At 38.2% G+C, this 20,687-nt stretch overlaps 3 protein-coding genes across 4 annotated transcripts; 2 read left to right on the top strand and 1 right to left on the bottom strand.

Annotated features, from left to right (window-relative positions):
- Positions 1 to 1,877: 1,877 nt before the first annotated feature.
- Positions 1,878 to 7,424, top strand: phkg2 (phosphorylase kinase, gamma 2 (testis)). The gene is made up of 10 exons (XM_023294258.3): positions 1,878 to 2,080; positions 3,517 to 3,628; positions 3,722 to 3,897; positions 3,993 to 4,047; positions 4,139 to 4,204; positions 4,614 to 4,777; positions 4,877 to 4,967; positions 5,057 to 5,210; positions 6,200 to 6,325; positions 6,430 to 7,424. Exons 2-10 carry the CDS (start codon positions 3,534 to 3,536, stop codon positions 6,673 to 6,675), a joined length of 1,173 nt encoding a protein of 390 aa, XP_023150026.2. The 5' UTR covers positions 1,878 to 2,080; positions 3,517 to 3,533; the 3' UTR covers positions 6,676 to 7,424.
- Positions 7,022 to 13,671, bottom strand: cfap119 (cilia and flagella associated protein 119). 2 transcript variants are annotated; one of them, XM_023294274.3, is made up of 9 exons: positions 11,689 to 13,671; positions 10,752 to 10,786; positions 10,603 to 10,668; positions 10,343 to 10,506; positions 10,028 to 10,098; positions 9,662 to 9,778; positions 9,448 to 9,526; positions 7,737 to 7,841; positions 7,022 to 7,650 (listed from the first exon to the last, which is right to left on the bottom strand). In XM_023294274.3, exons 1-9 carry the CDS (start codon positions 11,704 to 11,706, stop codon positions 7,502 to 7,504), a joined length of 804 nt encoding a protein of 267 aa, XP_023150042.2. In that variant the 5' UTR covers positions 11,707 to 13,671; the 3' UTR covers positions 7,022 to 7,501. The 2 variants fall into 2 exon arrangements, with proteins under 2 accessions (XP_023150042.2, XP_054860822.1); XM_055004847.1 differs by having other exon boundaries at positions 10,752 to 10,805.
- Positions 13,672 to 13,871: 200 nt separating this feature from the next.
- si:dkey-220f10.4 (tubby protein homolog) lies at positions 13,872 to 20,310 on the top strand. Its single transcript, XM_035940961.2, has 12 exons — positions 13,872 to 14,090; positions 15,984 to 16,143; positions 16,253 to 16,483; positions 16,559 to 16,693; positions 16,827 to 16,988; positions 17,074 to 17,234; positions 17,326 to 17,487; positions 17,642 to 17,754; positions 19,195 to 19,309; positions 19,392 to 19,490; positions 19,560 to 19,731; positions 19,823 to 20,310. Exons 1-12 carry the CDS (start codon positions 14,049 to 14,051, stop codon positions 19,954 to 19,956), a joined length of 1,686 nt encoding a protein of 561 aa, XP_035796854.2. The 5' UTR covers positions 13,872 to 14,048; the 3' UTR covers positions 19,957 to 20,310.
- Positions 20,311 to 20,687: the final 377 nt, after the last annotated feature.

A 20,687-nucleotide genomic window follows, 5' to 3' on the forward strand; every position in this document is an offset into this window, starting at 1 on the left:
TGTATTTTAAGAAGAATTGTTTGTTTTAATTTTGAGCACAATTTTAACTGCACAATTGAGGTATGTTGGCCTAAAAAGCTGCCACTTCGACTTATTAGTAGCGTCCCCGTGTAAACCATGAAAAAATAAAGCATTAAAACATGCTGCAACCTCCACTCCGGCCTCACGGGGGCAGCACTGCCGCACACTGTGACAGCCCGGTACATGCTGAAGTTAGTTTCTGATTCAATGGTCAATGGGAAAGTTAAGGGAAACTGAAGTCACATTGTTGAGCGACTAATGTAGTTTTTTCCACATTTTATTGATATTAAACTTGTGCTGTTCTAAAAACACAATGCTGCCTGACACTCACTTCAGCATGTAAACTTTTATTTTATTAGCAAAAATGGGGCGAAATGGAGCTACTTTTTTTCATATTAGACCAGATCTTAAACCATGGTATATAATTTCCATTTTTTTTCAGGAGTTTTACAAATGTTTCATAAGGTTTCAATCGTGTTTAAAAGACTCTTTAGCCTCTGTAGTAAAATATAGTCCAAATTTGACCAGCATATGTATATTTTTGCACATAGATCACATTAGACCTGGTACAAATCAAAAAAAATATATAATGACTGTCCTATGAAGGTTAAAGACTCTTTGTAGTGACTTTACCTGTAGTCACTGAGGTGACAGTTAGTGTCCCTTAGTCTGACGCGTGCGGCTTCAAATTAAAACAGTGTCTCTGCTCGTTTTTACTGATGTTTCATTTATTGGCGGCAATTGCACGTAAGTTATCATTCAGTCAACATTAAGTCTCCAGTAAACCAATATTATACAACCTGACAACATTCACCTGCTTGACACAGCGTTTGAGTACGGTCGAAAACTGTTCGGCTTCCTTCTCCAAACTGCACACCTGCATTCATTCATTCATTCATTAGCCATTATATATGCAGTCCACTCCCGACAGTGGGCAACCCCGTGGCTCCTAAAGCCACACCCACACAGTCATACAAACATTCGTAATAATAAAACAAAGAGATCATATTTCGGCTCCAACACTCTTTGAAACACATTTCTGATTTGTGAAACCTTTATTTCGTGTGTGAAAAACAAAAAGAGACAGAGAGATATTTTATATTGTCTTTGGATCTGGAGCTGGTCTAATATGGTCATCATGCAGAAAAAGTGAAATCCCTTCTTTCTTTCTTTTTTTTTTTTTAACCAATATTTTGCAAATTTTATTTTAAAGATTCTCTCACCTCTGTGGAACAATCTAGTCCAGAGTTGATCTACTGATGTAAAATGGTTTTTGAGCTAGACCTGGTCTAATGTGGCTTACATTGGGGGGAAAAAAAGAAAAGAAATAAAAAGAAAAAGCTATGAAATCTCCCTGTAGTTTGTGCTTGTGTGTGTGTTTGTTTGGCATTTTGACAGCTAGATAAACAAATCAAAATGTGAGTTTTTAAGAATCCTTAGTCCAGTCCATATTACATTGCTTTGTTTTGTTGAAAGAAAGAAAGAAAGAAAGAAAGAAATTTTAAGATGTGAAATCTCCCTTCTTTACATTTTCACAATAAAAGCCTTTTGTAGGACAGTCTAATCCAGATCTGACCTGTTTATATTTAGCAGTTTTAGATCTGGGCCCAGTAAAACCCAAATATAGAAAAAATAGCAATAATATATGTATATATTGAAAAGAAATAAATGAAAAAAATATTCCATACATGTGTATTCTGTAAAACCCAAATATAGAAAAAATTAGCAACAGAAATATATATTTATTTAGATATAAATAATCTAAACTGATAATTAAATAAAATATAAGTGATGATGTATTTTTGCAACAGTGGGTTTTACAGGGTTAACTGTCGAACAGGAAACTAACTTCAGCGTCCTTCGTGAAGCGTTTTCTAGGAAATAAGCAGAATGTAAACAGAGCTCAGGCGCTAGCTAGCTAGCTGTTGTTCACGTTGACAGTGATATCGGTGCTGAGTCACACACAGTGATGGATCCTCGGTAGTTTCCTTTTTTCCTCAGGTGACAGTTTGACTCTGAGTCCTCGCTGATCGTCTGTTGTCGTCTGATCTGATCCACGGTGAGTAGCTTCCTGGGCGGTCAGTGAACCTGCTGCTGCTGCTGCTGCTGCATCAAGGCCAAATCAAATGACACCGACGTGTTCCGATGGATAAACAGCACATTTCTCAACAATCAACAAGAGAGGAGAGATGTACGAGTCAAATCATTGGCATGATCTGCTAACTAGCTGTAACCTAAAGCAAAAAAAGAGGATACTTCCTGATCAGCAGTTAGTTCGGTAGTTCCTCATAATAAGCAGCACTAGAGCCCAGCAGAGTTCACATTAAAACCTGATTAATGCACATTTTTGAAGTTGATTCAGAGCTAAATGAATATAAAAAAATTCAGCATTCAGCCCAATTTCATCTCAAGTGGGCCAGACCAGTAAAATCAGAGCATAGTAAACTTTAAATAACGACAACTCCAAATTTTTCCTTTTGTTTTAGTGCAAAAAGTACATTCTGAAAGTGTTCATATTTAAGGAATTATCCTTTTACAAAACATCATGAACAACCTGAAATTTCTTAAGAAAAATAAGTAAAATTTCAGCAATATTATGCCTCAGTTTATCATTTACACAATACAACTTCCAGATGACAGAGTGTCTACAAAGGCACAAAACATTTAGTCGCAGGCATCTGGAACTGAATAATCTATTATTATTAGATTAGATTATTATCTAGTATTTTACTTTATGATCAAAATGGCAAAAGTCACACAAAAAAGACAAAAAAAACCCAGAACAAGACAAAATATTACAAAAATGAGACACAAAATGACAAAAAAAACGAGACAAACGACACGAAACAAAAAAAATTATACATAAAGTTACAAAGCTACAAAAAGAGGCACAAAATTACACAAATGACACAAACAAGACCAAAAATGACAAAAGTGAGGGAAAAAAAAACTGCATAAAATTTGACAAACAACGCAAGTGTGAGACAAAAAACCACCAAACAATAAATAAAACGAAACACAAAATGGCAAAAAAAAAGACAAAAAAACCAAAAGTGAGACGAAAAGGAAACACAGAATGACAAAAACAAGAAACAAAATGACAACAACGTGAGACAAAGGACAAAAGTCAGACAAAACAAGGAAAAAAACAACAAAAACAAGACAAAATGTGACAAAATGAGGCACACAATGACAAAAGAACAATGAGCAATCTAGTATTTTGCTTTATAACCAAAACAACTTGTCAAAGTGTAGAAATTATTATAAATTTACAATTTGCAATTAATGTCTTCTCTGTAATTTTTATACTTTACAAAGTTGTCCTGTGGGCCGGATTGGACCCTCTGGCGGGCTGCTTTTGGCCCGTGGGCCGCATGTTTGACACCCCTGCAGGAGATGATCAGGATCCAGTGCATTTTTTTAGTATTCTTACTTTTGTACAAAGACAAAACTGAGCATCACTGTAACTGTTGTTTTTTTTTTTTGTTGTTATAGCTCCATATGCTGTCACTATGACCAAAGACATAGTTGTCGGAGATGAATTACCGGACTGGGTCGGGGCCAAGGAGTTCTACCAGAAGTATGACCCCAAAGAGGTGATTGGCAGGTGAGTCCAGCAAAACACCTCAAGATGTCACCGTCAGAGTCTTGTTTGATCACGGGGAAAACATGCCGTGTTGCGTGTCGATGCTTTTCTCAGGGGCGTGAGCAGCGTGGTGCGCAGGTGTGTGCACAGACACACCGGCCAGGAGCTGGCAGTGAAGATTATCGAGATCACGGCGGAGAAGATGACGGTGCAGCAGCTGGAGGAGGTGAAGACGTCCACGCTGAAGGAGATCCAAGTGCTCAACATGGTGAAGGGACACTCCTCCATCAGTACGTTGCAACTCCTCTCTTCCAGACTGCAAGATTCTTTAATTTTCTGCTCTTGAAGATGCAAAACTGTTTTATTTTTCTCTTCTTCCTTGTAGTCACTCTCATCGATTCCTATGAGTCGACAACCTTCATATTCTTGGTGTTTGACCTGTGAGTATGACAGCTAAAATCCAGTGACGTGTACAAATTCTGCCTAAAATCTGAATGTTGATGTGGTTAATGTGTCATGTTTCATTGCCAGCATGAGACGAGGAGAGCTGTTTGACTACCTCACAGAAAAAGTGACTTTAAGTGAGAAGGAAACCAGGTGAGCTCCAGCGTCAATATATTCCATCTACTCATTTATTCTGGTAGCGTTTTTTACACAGATGTAGCTTCATGAAAGGTTTTTAATGTTTTAACCTCTCATTTTCCACATCAGATATTATTCACTGAGCATTTTATAAATTGTACTGTGGATTTATGGAGTTATTTTTAGTTTATTTTTATAAAATGGAGAAACTTTAAATCAGGCCCTCATGGGCTGTATTAGAAACAAAAATTTACACTTGGAATACATAAAAAATATGTAAATTTGGTTGCTTCTTGCATTTAAAAGGTTGCTTTTCTGCAACCATAAGTGGGATGGGACAAGTACATGGACACAGCACTGTAAAACAATTCACTGTGCTCATTGTGTGGCATCAATGTCGTATCTGTGTTTGGTTTCTCTGCAGGAGCATGATGCGAGCTCTGCTAGAGGCCGTTCAGTACCTCCACTCCTTCAACATCGTGCACCGGGATCTGAAACCTGAGAACATCCTCCTGGATGATCAGGGCCACATCAAACTGTCTGACTTTGGTTTCTCAGTGCAGCTAGAACCTGGAGAGAAGCTCCGAGGTACGACTGTGGATCATATGAAGTCAGTATTAAAGGGATCGTTTCTCTATCCATATATATATCACATAAAAGGTCTGTCTTGTGGTTTCTTATGATTAGAGCTTTGTGGGACTCCTGGTTATTTGGCACCTGAAATACTGAAATGCTCCATGGATGAGCTGCACCCAGGCTACGGCCAGGAGGTCGATCTGTAAGTTATTTGCCTCCGTACTGGTTTACAAACTGTGATCACGTGTGTTGTCCTCGCTTCTGCTTCTAATTTTTGTATCTCGTGCTAAGCTGGGCGTGTGGAGTCATCCTCTTCACCTTATTGGCCGGCTCGCCGCCGTTCTGGCATCGCAAACAGATGCTGATGCTGAGGATGATCATGGAGGGGCGCTATCAGTTCAGCTCCCCAGAGTGGGACGACCGGTCTGACACTGTGAAAGATCTGGTAAGCTCAAACTCTGTAAATATCTGTGAAGCCCAAGTGAAGTTTTTTTTTACTTCTGTCAGATTTTTATCATTTTCAATGTAATACAAAGTCCTGCACCTCTCTGGAAACAGCACAACCATGACTAGAAGTAGAGCCAAAGCAAGAATATCTTCTGTTCAAAATGACAGTTTTTTTTTATTCTATATTTTACACAACTTTTAAAAGCCTCGACTCAACATGAACGACATTTTTGAAGTGCCCTTAGGTGTTACCAATACAGGAAAACATGATGATTCAGCGTACTATGGATATTTTACGTCTTATGTTTAACATTTGTCTCTGTACTCGTCTCCTATCTGCTCTGTGTAAACACAGCCTGCAGTTCAACACAGTTAAGGAGTTATATAATAGTAATAGTTCAGCCAAAATGTCGCAGACATTTTTATCCTGTGACTGTTGGTTACGGTTGAGTTAATATTTGCTTCACGTTTGTACTGAGGAGAACAGAGTTGTTTGTTTTTCACAGAATCTGGGTAGAGCAGACGGTCACAATGTTTATTTTTGGTGACATTATAAAGAGAGATGAAGAATAAAGTGATAAGGACATAATACTATAGTTTAAAACTTAGATTTAGAATTTTTTTTCACTGATGAGTAATTTAGATTCCATATCTGGTCCATCGGAAAGTTCAAAATGTGACGGCATTTGATCATTCTTTATGTTTGTACAGTTTCTGGCTCTGATAAATGATCTGAAATTGTTAATTTCAAAATAAAAAACAAGATTATATGTCTTTTAAACCCCTCGGTGGGTTTAGAGGTTCAACCCATATATGTTTATATGTCCTCATCATCCAGCTTTAGTATCCATTTAACTCTCTACCTCTTAGGTTAGTTTCTTCTATAGCATCAGCAGTAATCATAATAGTGAAATGCTGTCATGCTGTATATTCAGTGCTAAGCAAAAGCACATTATATTTCAGTATCTGTTTCTCTGTGATGTGCAGATCTCCAGGCTGTTGGTGGTGGACCCAGCTGTCCGTCTCACTGCAGAACAAGCCTTAGCACATTCCTTCTTCAGACAGTACCAGAAGGAGGATGTGCGGCTCTTCAGTCCCAGGAGGACATTTAGGGTGAGTCACGCTGCTGGCTTTAACTTTATTTGCTTTCGGCAGCTCATACGCTGTGCGTGAAGAAGCAGCTAACTTCTCCATCCTTGTGTTCTTTCTGCTTCCAGGTGTTAATAGTAACTGTGCTCGCCTGCATCAGAATGTACAGCCGCTACCGAAGGGCTCGGCCGCTGACCCGGGAGGTGCTGGCCAGAGATCCTTACTCCCTTCGCGGCGTCCGCAAGCTGATCGACGGCTGCGCCTTCCGCATCTACGGACACTGGGTGAAGAAAGGGGAGCAGCAGAACCGAGCAGCTCTCTTCCAGAACACGGCTAAGATCATGCTGCTGGATCTGGAGGACTTTGAAACATGAAAGGTCGACGTTATTCCTCAAAACTTTGATTTTATTATTTAACCGTTCGCATGTTGCCGTCGTCGTCCGTCTTGTCGAGTGACTGTTTAATTTTAAGGTGAGGAATTCAGGGACTGTTTGCGCGCCTTGATGTGCACCGTGACTCTACAAGTTCAAGATAAGCAAATATTCCTTATCTGTGTTTCGATCCAAGGTTGTGGCTGTTTGAAACTCATCCTGTCAGCTCATCCTGTTTGTGGTGCACTTTGCAGTAGAGGACATATTGCACAACTTCAGCGTATGAGTACATTATGTATATTTAGGATTTTACCTGCTGATCGTCTGTTATAACTGAGGAGAGGATGCATTTCTAAGTGGAAAACAAAGCACTGTGATTAGTTATTTAATACTTACATAGACATACTGTACTGAAGCTCAGATTTAGCTGTTCCACAGTTACAAATCAGCACTGATGGACATGTGTGAAACATTGTTGGTTGAGAATCCTGTAGCTGTCATGCATGTAAACATTCCTCCAATAGGAAACCCACTCACACCAAGTGTGAAGACCACTTATGACTGTATTCCTAACTAGAACTAACCAGCAGCAGCATTCCCTACTTAATTCATTCTTCCGTCTGATGAGAAGCACTTTTCGTGAAAGTGCCTGCTTGAGAAATGTACAGTAATTGTACAAATGGAGACATGCAATGTACTGTATAAGCAGAAAAAAAGGTTTGTCAATAAAAACAAATGTTTGGTTTGTCTTATCTCCTGTGAGTGCTTATTTGAAACTTACTACTACTACTAATACTACTTATTTAAATGGAAAAAACTATTCTAAGTGTTATTTTTTGGCTTTGTTTGTGTGCTGTGAAGGATCTAAGTGAGGCTGAAGTGACATTTCTTTCATGCGCTGATCGAGTTGTTCAGACACGTGCATCATTTGCTCTCTGACTTCTCGCTCTATCAGTGTCTTCAGTTCTGATGTGGAACCTGAAAGCGAGGAAATAAAGCAGTGACACACATTTGGGGTAGGTTTCTGCAGTTACACTGAGTCCTGTCATGATTTGTGATCCTACCGAGCGTTGCTTCCTCATGCTCTGTGGTGGATGTTTCCTGTGCGTCAGAAGACCCATCTCTATTTGGTCCTGCTTCAGCTTCTTTCTCCACCACATTTTCAGCATCTGGTGCAACAAAAGTATTTTAAAGTATTAATCTATGTAGTCCAGCAGGGTGCATTTTGCATGATTTCTGAAAGTTTAGGGGGTCACTAAAATACTGATGATAATAGATTATTGTCTGTCCTGTCAGGTCCTGCTTTGCTGAATTTAAAAATTAGATGTTGAGAATTTCTTAGAGCTCCGCAGACTCTAAATCTGAATCATTATTACTCCCCCTGGCCTCAGCACTAACAGCATTAATTAGCTCTCCTGTGGTCTGGGTCGCGTATCAGCAAATGCTCATAAACAGGCCCAAAACCTTGGTGTTATTTTGGATTCTGAGTTGTCTTTTGATGCTCAGGTGACCAAAGTAGTGCAGATCGGGTCTTTCCTCTCCTCTGCAGACTTAGAAAAGGTCACTCATGCTTTCATCTCTTCCAGACGTGACTACTGTAATGCACTTATTCTGCTCATAAATATCTAAACTACCAACTCCAACCACAGCAGTATAAAACAGAGGAAGAACTTAACTTCCCACTCAGTCACTGCCAATATTCATCTCTCCGTTTTGTAGCCAACATACAGACATGCCAAGAAGAAAACAGATCATAATCTAAACCAATCAGCACATGATGAGCACCCAGAGCCAACGGTGTGTCTTCAATAACTGTGAGCACTCATGGAAATAATGCAAAACAAAAGCTAAATCTAATGCTTTATAAATGCTGTATTTGTCATTTCACTCCACAAAAGTCACAGTGTAGCTCATGCGCTGTAGTCAACAGGCTTCTAAAGTATCCAGTTCTCAATGCAGCAAAATAAAGTAGAGCAAATGTGGTAAATGCAAGTAGGTTGAAGGTGTTTTTTTGTACTTGTAGGTTTTCAGAAGATCTTAGAAGTTCTCAGTTTCAAGCATTTACAATTTAAGAATGTACACTTTTCCCCATCATAATGTAAAGTACTGCTGCCCTTTTCTTAAGCTGCTAATTCACAATCTCAGAACTTTTGCCATGTTTTTTTTAATCATGACTCTGCGCCAGGACTGAAGCACCATGTTTTCAGGGTCTGTACAAACCGTTTTAATATCTCAGGAACACTTTGAGGTCATTTCTGAGCATAAATGTTCCAATTATAATAATAAAAGTTCACACAAATATCTAAAAGGATGAAACAATGGAGTGAAGACAGTTTACATCTAAAAGGTTAAGGTCAAAGTCACTGTGAGATCCCAGTGTTTGACAAAACACCGTACCTCAGGAACAGAAGGGGAGATTGTGACCATACTTTAAAGTTGGTCAGACTCTGAACAGATAATCTGTTATTTCTGGTTTTATAGGTCCTCTGTGCTCATGGTTTGAAGATGTGTGTAAAGCACTAATGTGTAAATGAAGTATTGTTTACCTTAATGGTTACAACTTTGTGTTCTATCAGAATCAGCATTTTTTGGCCAAATATGAACCCATTTATCTAACTATGCTCTTTGTTTCTTCAGTCTGGGAAGATATGGATGTAATCTGCAACTTGACTTGCAGATTTAAATTGTTTTCTTTCAGTTCTAGTGTGAAAAGATGTTGTTAACACTTTGATGGTGCCTGCTATGTTTGTGCTACTAAAGCCCTGTAATTATTACCTGGCACAGAGGAAACGTCCATGGCAGCTGGCTCATGCTCAGTCATCCCAGAATATGTCAAAGACAAATCAAGTTTTACCTGTTAAAATATGTAGAAAAAATATTGCATAAAAATGCAGAATCTCATTATTCTCTCCTGATAGTCTTCATAAAAGTAACATAAAGATAAACAAAAATGAATGCGCAGAAATTGTGTAGTAAAATAATTTCTTACCTGTGGAGTGAAGATATATTTGTAGAGTTTGTAGTGTCTCATGTAGTTGTTGTGGATGTATTCTAAGATACAGTTTGCCTCCGCGGAGCTGAAGATGTTGATACTGAAAGGAGGCCGCTGTAGGGGGCAGAGACAACATCAGGAAACAGCTTCATAAAAATGGAATAATGGAACAGAAATACTTTATTAATCGCTGAGGGGAAATTCTGTTATTACAGCAGAAAGAGTACGGTTACCAGCACTATAAATACAGATAAATAAGCAAAAACATGCAGTAAGGAGAATTTAACAACAAGAAAAAAACAACAAAAATCCCTGAATGTTAAAATGACTGAGAACAAGAAGACTTTTGATAGTTTTACACACCCTGACTGAGTGACAGAGCAGAAGCTCCTTGCAGTATTTCAGACACTGTTCGAAGTTTAAGAGTGGAGTTTCTGCAAGAAAGGAGTTTCAGACACGCAGTACACGACGTTAAAGAACACTTTACATTTAATGCAGGTCATGCGGCTTCAAGTCTGTCCCCAGTAGCACTTTTCGTCAGCAGGGGTTTGACTTAGTCATGTATTAAAATGCAGTATAAGCTGTTACAACACAGTATTTTGTCTTGAGCTTATTGAGCTGGTTAGGAACTTGATGAGTATGTACTGTAGAATAAATGTCCACCTCCTCAGTACTGACCTATGTTGGCCTCGTGGATGGACTTTATGATGGACAGGAGAGCAGAAGTTTGCTCTTTTTTGAAACTGTGCTCTCTGCAAAAAAGCACAGTCTGCACATAGAGCTCCAACAGAACTCCTCTCTTTGGTTCAGGGAGGTCAACTCCAAGAACGCTGCGTAAAGCACTGTAGCAGAAGAGAAGAAGAAAGGCTGAAAAATACTGTTAGTGGTGCGACTGTTAATAAATGAATGTGTTTCTGGGCATAGATGGGAGCAGAAACCTCTCCAACTCAGGAATGGACTGTAGTTTGTCCATCTCCTCCATGTCATGGTAGCTTACATCCATCCTGAAGTGTTAGACATAACATCAAGTCAGGAAATGTGTCTATAAAGCAGCATGACATTAAAATGATCTAGACTTTACGCTCACCATAGCATCAGTCTGGCTTTCAGGGCCTGTGGTACCTACAGAAGTAAACAATGTCTGCAAAGCATTACATGGTAAGACTTAAGAGAAGAGGTTAGTTGTTTTCAGCGTAAGCTATAGGAATCTTTACGGTTTAATTATTTAAAATTACAAATTGGCTGTAAAAAAAAAAAGGGAGAAAAGAGCAAAAACTGCATGTCCACGTCTTAAATATGTGTCTTTACAAATGGCTGTTACAATGTTTGACAGTAAAATTACAATATTTAAAGATTTAGAATCATTTTACAGTTTTTGCATTTTTGAATATTTTTTATACATGGAGTTTTTAGTGTTTTTGTCATTTTACAAGATATTTTTTGTCATTTAACAAAACAGGCAAAAACCTGTCCAAAAAAATCTGTCCAAAAAAACCCATAAATAAATAATTCACCATTTTCATCATTCTTAATTTACATTTTTTGTTCTTTCAAATAATGGCAACTATCTGTAAAACAATTGCATTGTTTGCTGGTTTAATGAGTGTAATTTTATGCTCACATTTTGTAAATGAACTAATCATAAAAGAACACATTTATAAATGAAATAAAATAAAGGATTTTGATTTGGACATTACTTACAGTATTGTCCTGATTTATTCATGACTAATGTTTACATTAATACTTTTCTGTGCGATTTTACAAGTTACTGTTTGTAATGTAACAAAACTGGGATAATGCCAGGTTGTCTTTTTTTTTTTTTTTTAAGGATTTATTTTACAGTGTAGGTTTGATATGAGTGACTTTAAGGCTGGTTGTTGTTTTGTTGAGGAAACCGGACAAAATCACTTCTGTCGTGTTTGTCATTTAGCTCAACACAATCCACTTCTTTACCTTCTAACAGACAATAAACAACCCAACATCTCACTAGTTATTGTGAATCGAACCAAACTAGCAGCACCTACCTTTATTTTCATATCCATCTTTTTTTTTCCTTAAATTAGAGACAAATGAGCAAACTGCCGAATTTAACAGCTGAAAAACATAAGTGAGATAACCCAACACTAGTCTGAACGGATTGTGTAGCTAAAAATAGTTTTTAAAGTATTTTTTTTTAAAGAAGTACGTTAACCAACACGGGCCTCAGTGCAGCTGCATGGCGCCATCTTTGTTTACCTCCTTGTATCCTAGCAACAAACCACTTTTTTTTTTTTTTTTTTTTTTTACCTTTTCGGTTTAACGGCCCAAAAATCTTGTTTTCGCCACCATAATTAATTAAAACAATGAAATAAATATGTTTGGCAGCTTTTTTAGCAAAAGTATGAAGTCAAGCACTCAAGGTAAGGTGAAACGGAATCGTTTTCATTTATCGACTTATATGGGAGCTCCGTTTATTTGTATTTCTACAACTTGAGCGTCCATTATTCATGACAGGCTGACACACGAGGAAAATTTAGACCAACGTATCAGTCACTGTTTATTCATGCAGGGAATCGTCTGGATTCTCTCTGCATAATATATTTTCAGCGCAAGAGTGCTGCACTGTAGAGGGCAGAGCTTGGCGCAAAACCAGTCAGTTTTAATGAGAGTGATGCGTTCACGTGCAAGCTGCATCATTTTATAAATATCTACAGCGACTTCTATCTGGATCAAACGGTCATAATGTGCAAATACACATGACTTTGTGTCAGTGGCCAAAGAAAAAGTAAAAAATGCATCTTTGTCAAACTTTAAAGTTCCTTATGACTGAATAATTGTGACCAAAGAAATGTTTGCAGTTTATAGATAAGATAGAAAGATAGAAAGACAGACAGACAGACAGACAGACAGACAGACAGACAGACAGATAGACAGATAGATAGATAGATAAAAAAAACTTTTTTATTTGACAACTTCTAATGAAGTTATGTTCAACTAGTTAGGGGAATTAGTGTTTTTATTATAGTCACAATTCTTTTTAATCAGCAGTCTTATCCGTTTGAAATTATTCAGTCACGATAAGATGAGAGAGGAGACGTAACAAATTTTAAGAAATTCTGCCAAGTATACAAACAAAAAAAAACAACAACAAGCAATTAATCAATTAATTCATTAAATTACATTAAATTCAGTCCTGTGAAAAACAAGGCAAACCTGGAAGCAAGGATGCCAGAAACAAAAAACCTAAACAAGGGGGAAATACTCTATAGTTCAAGAACTGTAAAAAATTTAATTAAAAAAACAATGGCATATATCTGGAAAATAAAGACATTTTTAAATGATTTGAATTAAGTAAAACAGTACAATTTTATGGCCACACATTGTATAAGAAGATGCAAATGTTTGAAAAGTCACCATGTAAATAAACATTTTCTGTGATTTTACGAGATACTATCTGTAATTGCACAATACAGGGGAAATCTGTAAAATAACAGTTTAAAAATGAGTTTTCTCTAATATAAACAATTCTTCTTTGCAATTATGGCAAGTGTAAAATACTGATTTTGTTTGCTGATATAAAAACTGTAAAATAGTGTAATTTTATGGGAAATGTGATTTTACTAATTGTTAACTGCGTCTTAAACTGTTCTAAAAAAGCTTTTTTTTTATCTTGCAGTTTTTGTACAATATGTGGACAAATTGCAATAAAAAAAAGCCTTAGCTGACCCTCCTTGGCTGAGATAACAGAGATAAACAATGATTATTTTCTCATTAAAGACTCTGCTGTGGCTCTCCTCCATTACTGCATGGCAGCTGTAGCCACGGCAACGAGATAAACCTGCCTGAGTGTCCCACTAACAGCAAGCAGCTAAGTGATCTTGTTTGGGTAATTTTAACAACTTTCAAGGTGACGTGCTGCACAGGAAAGTGAGGCTCTCTAACTGATACTCAGCAGCTTTAGCGCTGTGTTGTGACTGTGGCGGATCCATGTTTGACTACTGGCTAAGTGATGCAGACTAATGACTCTAACAAGCTGAGCACCTCCCTCCTGTTTCTCCTGCCTCAGTTCTAGCAGCAGACCTCCCAGCTTCTCCATAAAGCACTCATGGAAAGCTTGCCTCGTTCAAGAGACTGCCTGTCCACACTGACTGAGCTGTGCAGTGTAGTTTAAGAACATTATCCCCTTTTAATCCACTTTGCCTTCTGCTACATGCAGGTGGACAGACTGGCAGATGGAACTGGGTGCCACAACCAAACACCCGCTTCCATACTTAATTGCGCTTTTGGACAATATTTTGAAATATTCTCATACTGAACCTTAGTGGTGGACATCACCTGCTGTTCTTAGATATTGCTGAGAATCTTACTGCTTGCTTTGTTCCTAGCAGTGAGTCTTTTCTCAGACATGGAGGAGCCTGATATGCGACAACAGAAGCTGGACAATCAGGTAAACACGCAGTGATTACAAGTAGTTGATGTCATGTGAATAGCCAAGATATATGTTTGTGTTTTTCATACTGCTACAAGGATTACAAGGAGCTTCACATAACTTAGAATGAGATGTTACTTTTCAGATGATAATGTAGATTTTTTAGCAGTGATCCTTTAGCACAAACATACATGTAGGATAAATGTAATTATCACACTTCATGCCGGCGTTAGAGCTACGACTGGAGCTTATTTTGTATTTAACTATAGTTACCAAGTAGTTTGAACTGAAGCAGAGCTTTGCAAAAAAAACATCAAGCTTTCTAGAGTGTCACAAGGTCATGACCAACTGTGTCAGAAGCACCTGCTGTGTGGAGCTGCTGCTCAACTTTAAGTCCCAGTCTTATTTATGGTGTACAGTATGTGTGCTACTGGCTGATATCCAGTAAAGTGCTGCACCAATGCCTTATACCAGGAAGGCCTGCAGATAATCCATTTTGATTCTAATAGTAGCTGTAGCAACCCAATAGCACTAATCCTAAATTAATTGTCAGAGTAGTAGTAGTGGCCGTAGGAGTAATTAGCAACATTGATAGAAGAGAACCAGAGTTGGTAGCTTATCTTCTTCAGCTGGCAATATTTACAGCAGACAATTCATTCTCTCAAATTTAATAAAATCCTGCTACCAATATAAATTACACAAATAATCAGTATAAACATAATTATCTGAATTATTCCAAATAACATTCTTTACAAGTTCCTCTTTGGTCATCTCTGTCTATCAAAGTTACACCTTTTCAGTGAAAAAAAATCCCCTCCTGCTTTGAAATAGTTTAGATGTAAGGTGTAAAAATTTGCAGATGTATGACATCCCCAGCTCTCTCTAAATGCACCACTCCTCCATCACTGCAGCCCAAGCACACCAGCTCACCTACAACTCTGCTCAAACACTGTAAAACAATGACAAGTTATACGTTCGGAGTAATTCAGCCATACACATTCAAACTGCAAAATGATTCTGAAGATGAATAATGATAGGGAAAAGTTTATAATACAGTCTGACTGGTTTACTGGCTGGTCAGTGTTATCGGTTGATATTGGCCTGCCACAGTTATGTCTATGTCAGCATATATGTTGTGGTCTTTTTTTTCATATACAGAATGTAAGGCAGAAAGATGCTTGGTATAGTTCAGAAAAGGTGTCATCACTGAGTTTCTCCAGCAGACCAGCACCAACTCCATCAACTACTGCTCATAATATGTCTTCCAGTATCTATAAAACACCATATGGACATGTTAGCAATATTATAAAAACAAATAAATAACGAACAATTTTAAAAAAGCGAAAAGAAGCAAAAAAAACCCAAAACAAAACAGAATTTTACCAGTATATTTGATATACAAGTAATATATTGTATACTTCAATCGTGACCAAAAACATTGCTCAGTGCCTCACAACATGGTCAACTGAGCTTAGTTGTCATCACGTGCACTAAAAAAAAAGCAGCTGTGCCTTCAAATGCGACAAAAAGCTCTGCCAGCACTCTTTAATGCTCACAGTTTAACCAAAATGTTGTTAAAAATGAGATAATTACTGTCAGGAAAATTCTTCAGTGGAGTCCTGACTTCTCCAAATAAATACTCAGAGTTGTCTCTCAAGTCAAAGCAAAGTTTTACTTGTGCAAGGAACCACTTGAACAGAGCAGAGTCTGAATGAGTGAGTGGCAATAGGTGGAAACAATTTAGTTTTTCAGCAGGCATTTAAACAAGTTACATTGGTGTTATCAGTTTCTGAGCAGCCAGTTTCAACTGGCTGCTTGCAGGATCAACTTGCACTACTACCTCTCTAGTTGAATGCATAAATATTGTGTGGAGACAGTATAATTTATTTGTAATTAACAATTGCCCCACAGAGAAGCCTTCTGATGAAAAAGCAGCAAAAGAAGAGGGCTGATTCTCAGATGGTGGTAGCTAATCGGGATGCTCGCCAAAAGAATCGAAAGCACAAAGCTGCCCAATCCGATGAGATGCCTTTGCTGATCAGCCAGTCCCTGAGCAACGTTTCACTGACCGGTCAGTATTAGAATCATTTTAAAATGCAGAAGAGCATGTAAGTGTGTGGTGAAATGACAATTTATTCAGCTTGATAATGGTAGACATTTGTTTTGCTTGTTACCTGGAGATCAAGTTGAACATGCCCATGACAACCCATTGGATGAGATCACACTGGGTGAATACGACACGACAGAAAGCGTGGCGTTCAATGAGATGCCTGCAGAGAAGCCTGCTACTCCCAAGAAGATGAACTTGGAGATTGACAAAGAGCCTGAGGTGAAAGGTGAAGACGACCATGAAGCCAATGTGGAAGGAAAAAAGACAAAGAAGAAAGATGTGAAAAAAGAAAAAAACAAACGTAAGAACTGTGCACTGTCTTCTGTTTTTATGCAACACTATGCTTTAATAAATTACTAATGAGCAACTTTTTCAGAGGTGAATCAGACAGAGGAAAAGGACAAAGAAAAGGACAAAGAGAAAAAAGAGAAGAAACCAAAGAAGAAGAACAAATTGACAGAAAGTGAAGATGCAGAGAAGACAAACAAAACGACTAAACAAGAGCGCAAAAGTAACATCATTCAGGCACTAACACACTCCATATTATAACAGAACACATTTCCACTGACACAAAGGTGCTTTATGTAAGCTTTTACATTATTCTACTGAGCTTTTACTGTATTTAACTGTCTGGTCTTTTGCAGAGAAGCATTTACAGGAGGCTTTAACCCCTGAGACAGAGCCAGCGATGGAGGAGGCAAGTCCAAAGAAGAAAAGAGAAGACGGGAGTGACAATGAAGAGGAGGACCATGAGCCCCAGAAGCCTGCTCCTCAGTCACCTAAGAGGAAAAAACAGCTGGACACATGTGAGTATTAATCCAGCTTAATGCACTTAGTGATCAACAACCCAGTAAAGCTGCAGTGAAGAATAATTTGTGTTTATCTCCACAGCCAGGTGCCAAATAAGTGATGAGAGCAAAGAGGACGAAATCCAGGAAAAGGAGAAAAAAGACAAAAAGTCAAACAAAGCAGAGAAAACTACACCGAGTCTAGCTTCACTTAACTCCAACTACAGGGAGAGTTCATCTTCAGGGAGTGAATGCAATGAAAGAGTGAGACACTACAAATGAAATATGTACTTTAAATGTTATCAAAAGCAAACTTAGCATTGGTTTTCTGATTTCTCACCCTTTCTCATTGCAGTCAACTTCTCCGATTTCAGTGGAGGATCTGGAGAAGTTTGCTTTGCGTCCTGCTCCCAGAGACGTGACCATCCAGTGTAGAGTCACCAGGGACAGGAGAGGCATGGAGAAGGGCATCTACCCAACGTACTACCTCCACATGGAGAAAGAGGACGGCAAAAGGGTTGACACTTTAAAGTTTTAACCAAATTATTGTGCACATGCATGTAGATCTGATAATATCATCCTGTTATGTTGTGAAGCTGTCACATTTGCATCAAAGTTCTCCTCATTTTCTGTCTCTTTTAACATCTGTTTTTCATTCTGCTACCATTAAGGTGTTTCTAATGGCAGGCCGAAAACGGAAGAAGTGCAAAACATCCAACTATCTCATTTCCACTGATCCCACAAATCTGTCCAGAGACACAAACTGCTACATCGGAAAACTCAGGTATAGCTCTGTTTTTATTTCCTCCTCATGAGACACCAAATCAACTGGCCAGTTTGACTTTAGAAACCAAAAACGTGGGTCTTCTCCAAACTCTTCTTTTCTTTCTCTCAACTCTGGGAGGATGTCACTTTAGTACTCATCATTTCAAATATTAGATATATAAACAAGATGTACAGTGTTGAATTCAAAAAATGGAATCATTTTTAAGCATGATTTCAACTTTAAATTATGTTAAATCAAGCCTAAAATTAGATGAAAACTAAGAAAAATATCAATTTAAGCCTTTCTTTAAATGTTTAAAAGTGTTTTCCTTATCAAAACCTACATTTAATCTAATTCTGTTGCATCAACACTTCATACTTGATTGAAACTAGACTGAGTACTTTAAGCTTGTACTTGATGAGGTTTAAAATGAAAAAAATGGGTAAACAAGCATCTCTATATTGATTAAACTCTTTTTAATTTCAGTTCTCATCAATGAACTTGGATTGACTGAAAAGGGATTGTTTTAATTGTGCAACAGATGGTTTATTTTAATCTTAATTTGCTCATTTTCAACCTGGTTTTGATCAACTCTGCTTAGAACTAATCTTAGATTAAATTAATCTCTGTTGGTGCAACCCAAGAGTGTAATGCCAGCAGCTCTGTGAAGCTCAGCAGTGTAAATCAGCACGCTAATATACTCACAGCGACAATGCTGATAGGAAGCAGGTATAATGTTTATTATGTTTACTACCCTTCAGTTAGTGTGTTAGCATGCTAATATCTGTTAATTAGCACTAGAAATACAATCGCTAATGAGAATGTTATTCATTTTGTAGGCATTTTAGTCATAATTGAAAGTAACTATCATATTTAAATCCCCCTAATAAACATAACAGATTGATGGCAAACCATCACATACTTGTGGATATATTTCACTGAAAGCTACAAATGCTGAGCTGAAGGAACAGATGAAAAGTCAGTGGTTGACCAGACATCACTAGGATTGATCCTCTGGGCAGTGGGAGTTGATCTAAAAATTCAAGGCCTTCCATTTATTAGTTGTGATGTTTGAATCTGGACCGACGTGATGGACCATCCCAAAATAAACTACTCTCTAAGACAGGATGAGCAGCTACATAAAAAAGATGCACAGTAAAAACAAGACAAGAAATGCAAAAATAGAAGAAAAAAAACCAAATGAAATGATTTCTTCTTCATGTTTCATACATACAGATATGGCATGATTGAAAATTGTACCCAAATTTTAGGACAAATTTGGACTTGAAACGTTAGAAAGCATCACTGTGCTACATTATATTGCACTGGAAAAGCTGGACCTGAAAAGCTGACTTTGAGTGGACACGTGTACAGGTGTAACACACGTGTTTATTATTTAATCCCAGAGTGACAGAATATACAACAGATCGTATATCTGACAGGACCGATGTGTTTCAGGTCCAATGTTCTGGGTACAAAGTTCACAGTCTTCGACGGAGGTGAAAACCCAGAGAAGAAACCTTTCGTCAAAGAGTGTGAATCTGTGCGGCAGGAACTGGCAGCAATCTGCTATGTGAGTCTCTCATACAGTAAACATCTGTTTCACACAGTGTTCAAATCAGTAAAACCTGTAACAAGCATTTATCACATTGCAGGAGACCAATGTGCTGGGTTTCAGAGGTCCCAGGAAAATGACAGTGATCATCCCTGGCATGCTGGAGAACGATGAAAGAGTGACCATCCATCCCAAAAATGTACGTTTAAGAAAATTCAGCAAATGAAAACCTGTGGTGAGAGAAAACTGAAGTTCTACTTTATCGCAGGAGCTCGAGACTCTGCTGGCCCGCCATGCAAACGGCAACACAGACAAACTGGTCACGCTGGTGAACAAATCCCCGAGCTGGAACGAACAGACTCAGTCATATGTGCTCAACTTCCACGGACGAGTCACTCAGGCGTCTGTCAAGAACTTCCAGATCATCCACCCTGACAATGGTAAGATGTGACATCTCCCTACAGGAACCACTATTAGAACAATGTCTGTCCTGTTTGTCTCAGTAACCTCATCTCCTGCTGTCTCCTCCAGAGGAGTACATAGTCATGCAGTTTGGCCGAGTGTCAGAGGAGGTCTTCTCCATGGACTACAGTTTCCCCATGTGTGCCCTGCAAGCCTTTGCCATCACCCTGTCGTCCTTTGATGGCAAACTGGCCTGTGAGTGACCAATGCTGGTGTGCCTCAAGTGACATTTACAGGTTGAAATGAGAACATACCCATAATTTTCAACAGAGCCACTTTTTTCATGTTTTGTATTCGTCCGGGTTTGTAACACTTTGTAAACACTAAATATAACAAAACAAACCACCACAGACTTCGGAGGAGTATTGTTTTATTTTATAGGTGCTGTACTATTTTACCACTGATTTTGTATTAAAGTTAAAGTCATTTAAGTTGGTTAATTTAAGGGATTTCTTGTCATGTCTGCCAGATGTGTAAAGGATTTGTGCAATTAAAATATTCAGGATATCTGTGTAAACACTACACGTAAAATAATAAATTATAATTACACAACATCAGCACGTGAATGAGCGGTCATTTTTTAATGGAAAATGTTTTCTTTGGCATTAGTTCAACCACAGTTTATCTGGCAGCAGATATTTCCAGAAACTTGATCATTACAGCTTGTGCTGCTGCGGTCGACCTCACAGATGGCCATCAGTGCGATTACCTAAAATCTGAAGTCATCTTACAAGCACCATCTCTGGCCGTCTCCTATCATGTCAGAGTCTTTATCACAAAGAAAGGAAACGTGTATCGCGTACCAAAAAAACGAAGAAGTTCTGATATCAGATGCAGCAGATCTAGATAGAGGCAGCCGTATCTGGATCTTTCAAGTCTTGCACAATACAGCCAGTTGAAAATCTTTCCATCTCACACGAGCGTCGTTGCTGAT

This window comes from Amphiprion ocellaris, chromosome 18, assembly GCF_022539595.1.
Source record: "Amphiprion ocellaris isolate individual 3 ecotype Okinawa chromosome 18, ASM2253959v1, whole genome shotgun sequence".
Taxonomy (NCBI): Eukaryota; Metazoa; Chordata; class Actinopteri; family Pomacentridae; genus Amphiprion; species Amphiprion ocellaris.

Bases quoted from the DNA above. Each gene is read 5' to 3' on its own strand.
- phkg2 (XM_023294258.3), top strand. From the start codon at position 3,534: ATGACCAAAGACATAGTTGTCGGAGATGAATTACCGGACTGGGTCGGG. The intron at 4,205-4,613 runs GTGAGCTCCAGC...GTTTCTCTGCAG, and splicing joins TTAAGTGAGAAGGAAACCAG to GAGCATGATGCGAGCTCTGC. The intron at 5,211-6,199 runs GTAAGCTCAAAC...TGTGATGTGCAG, and splicing joins CTGACACTGTGAAAGATCTG to ATCTCCAGGCTGTTGGTGGT.
- cfap119 (XM_023294274.3), bottom strand. The intron at 10,507-10,602 runs GTTTCTGCTCCC...CTTCTGCTACAG, and splicing joins TCCATTCCTGAGTTGGAGAG to TGCTTTACGCAGCGTTCTTG. The intron at 9,527-9,661 runs GTAAGAAATTAT...ATATTTTAACAG, and splicing joins AATATATCTTCACTCCACAG to GTAAAACTTGATTTGTCTTT.
- si:dkey-220f10.4 (XM_035940961.2), top strand. From the start codon at position 14,049: ATGGAGGAGCCTGATATGCGACAACAGAAGCTGGACAATCAG. The intron at 17,755-19,194 runs GTATAGCTCTGT...GATGTGTTTCAG, and splicing joins TGCTACATCGGAAAACTCAG to GTCCAATGTTCTGGGTACAA. The intron at 19,310-19,391 runs GTGAGTCTCTCA...ATCACATTGCAG, and splicing joins AACTGGCAGCAATCTGCTAT to GAGACCAATGTGCTGGGTTT.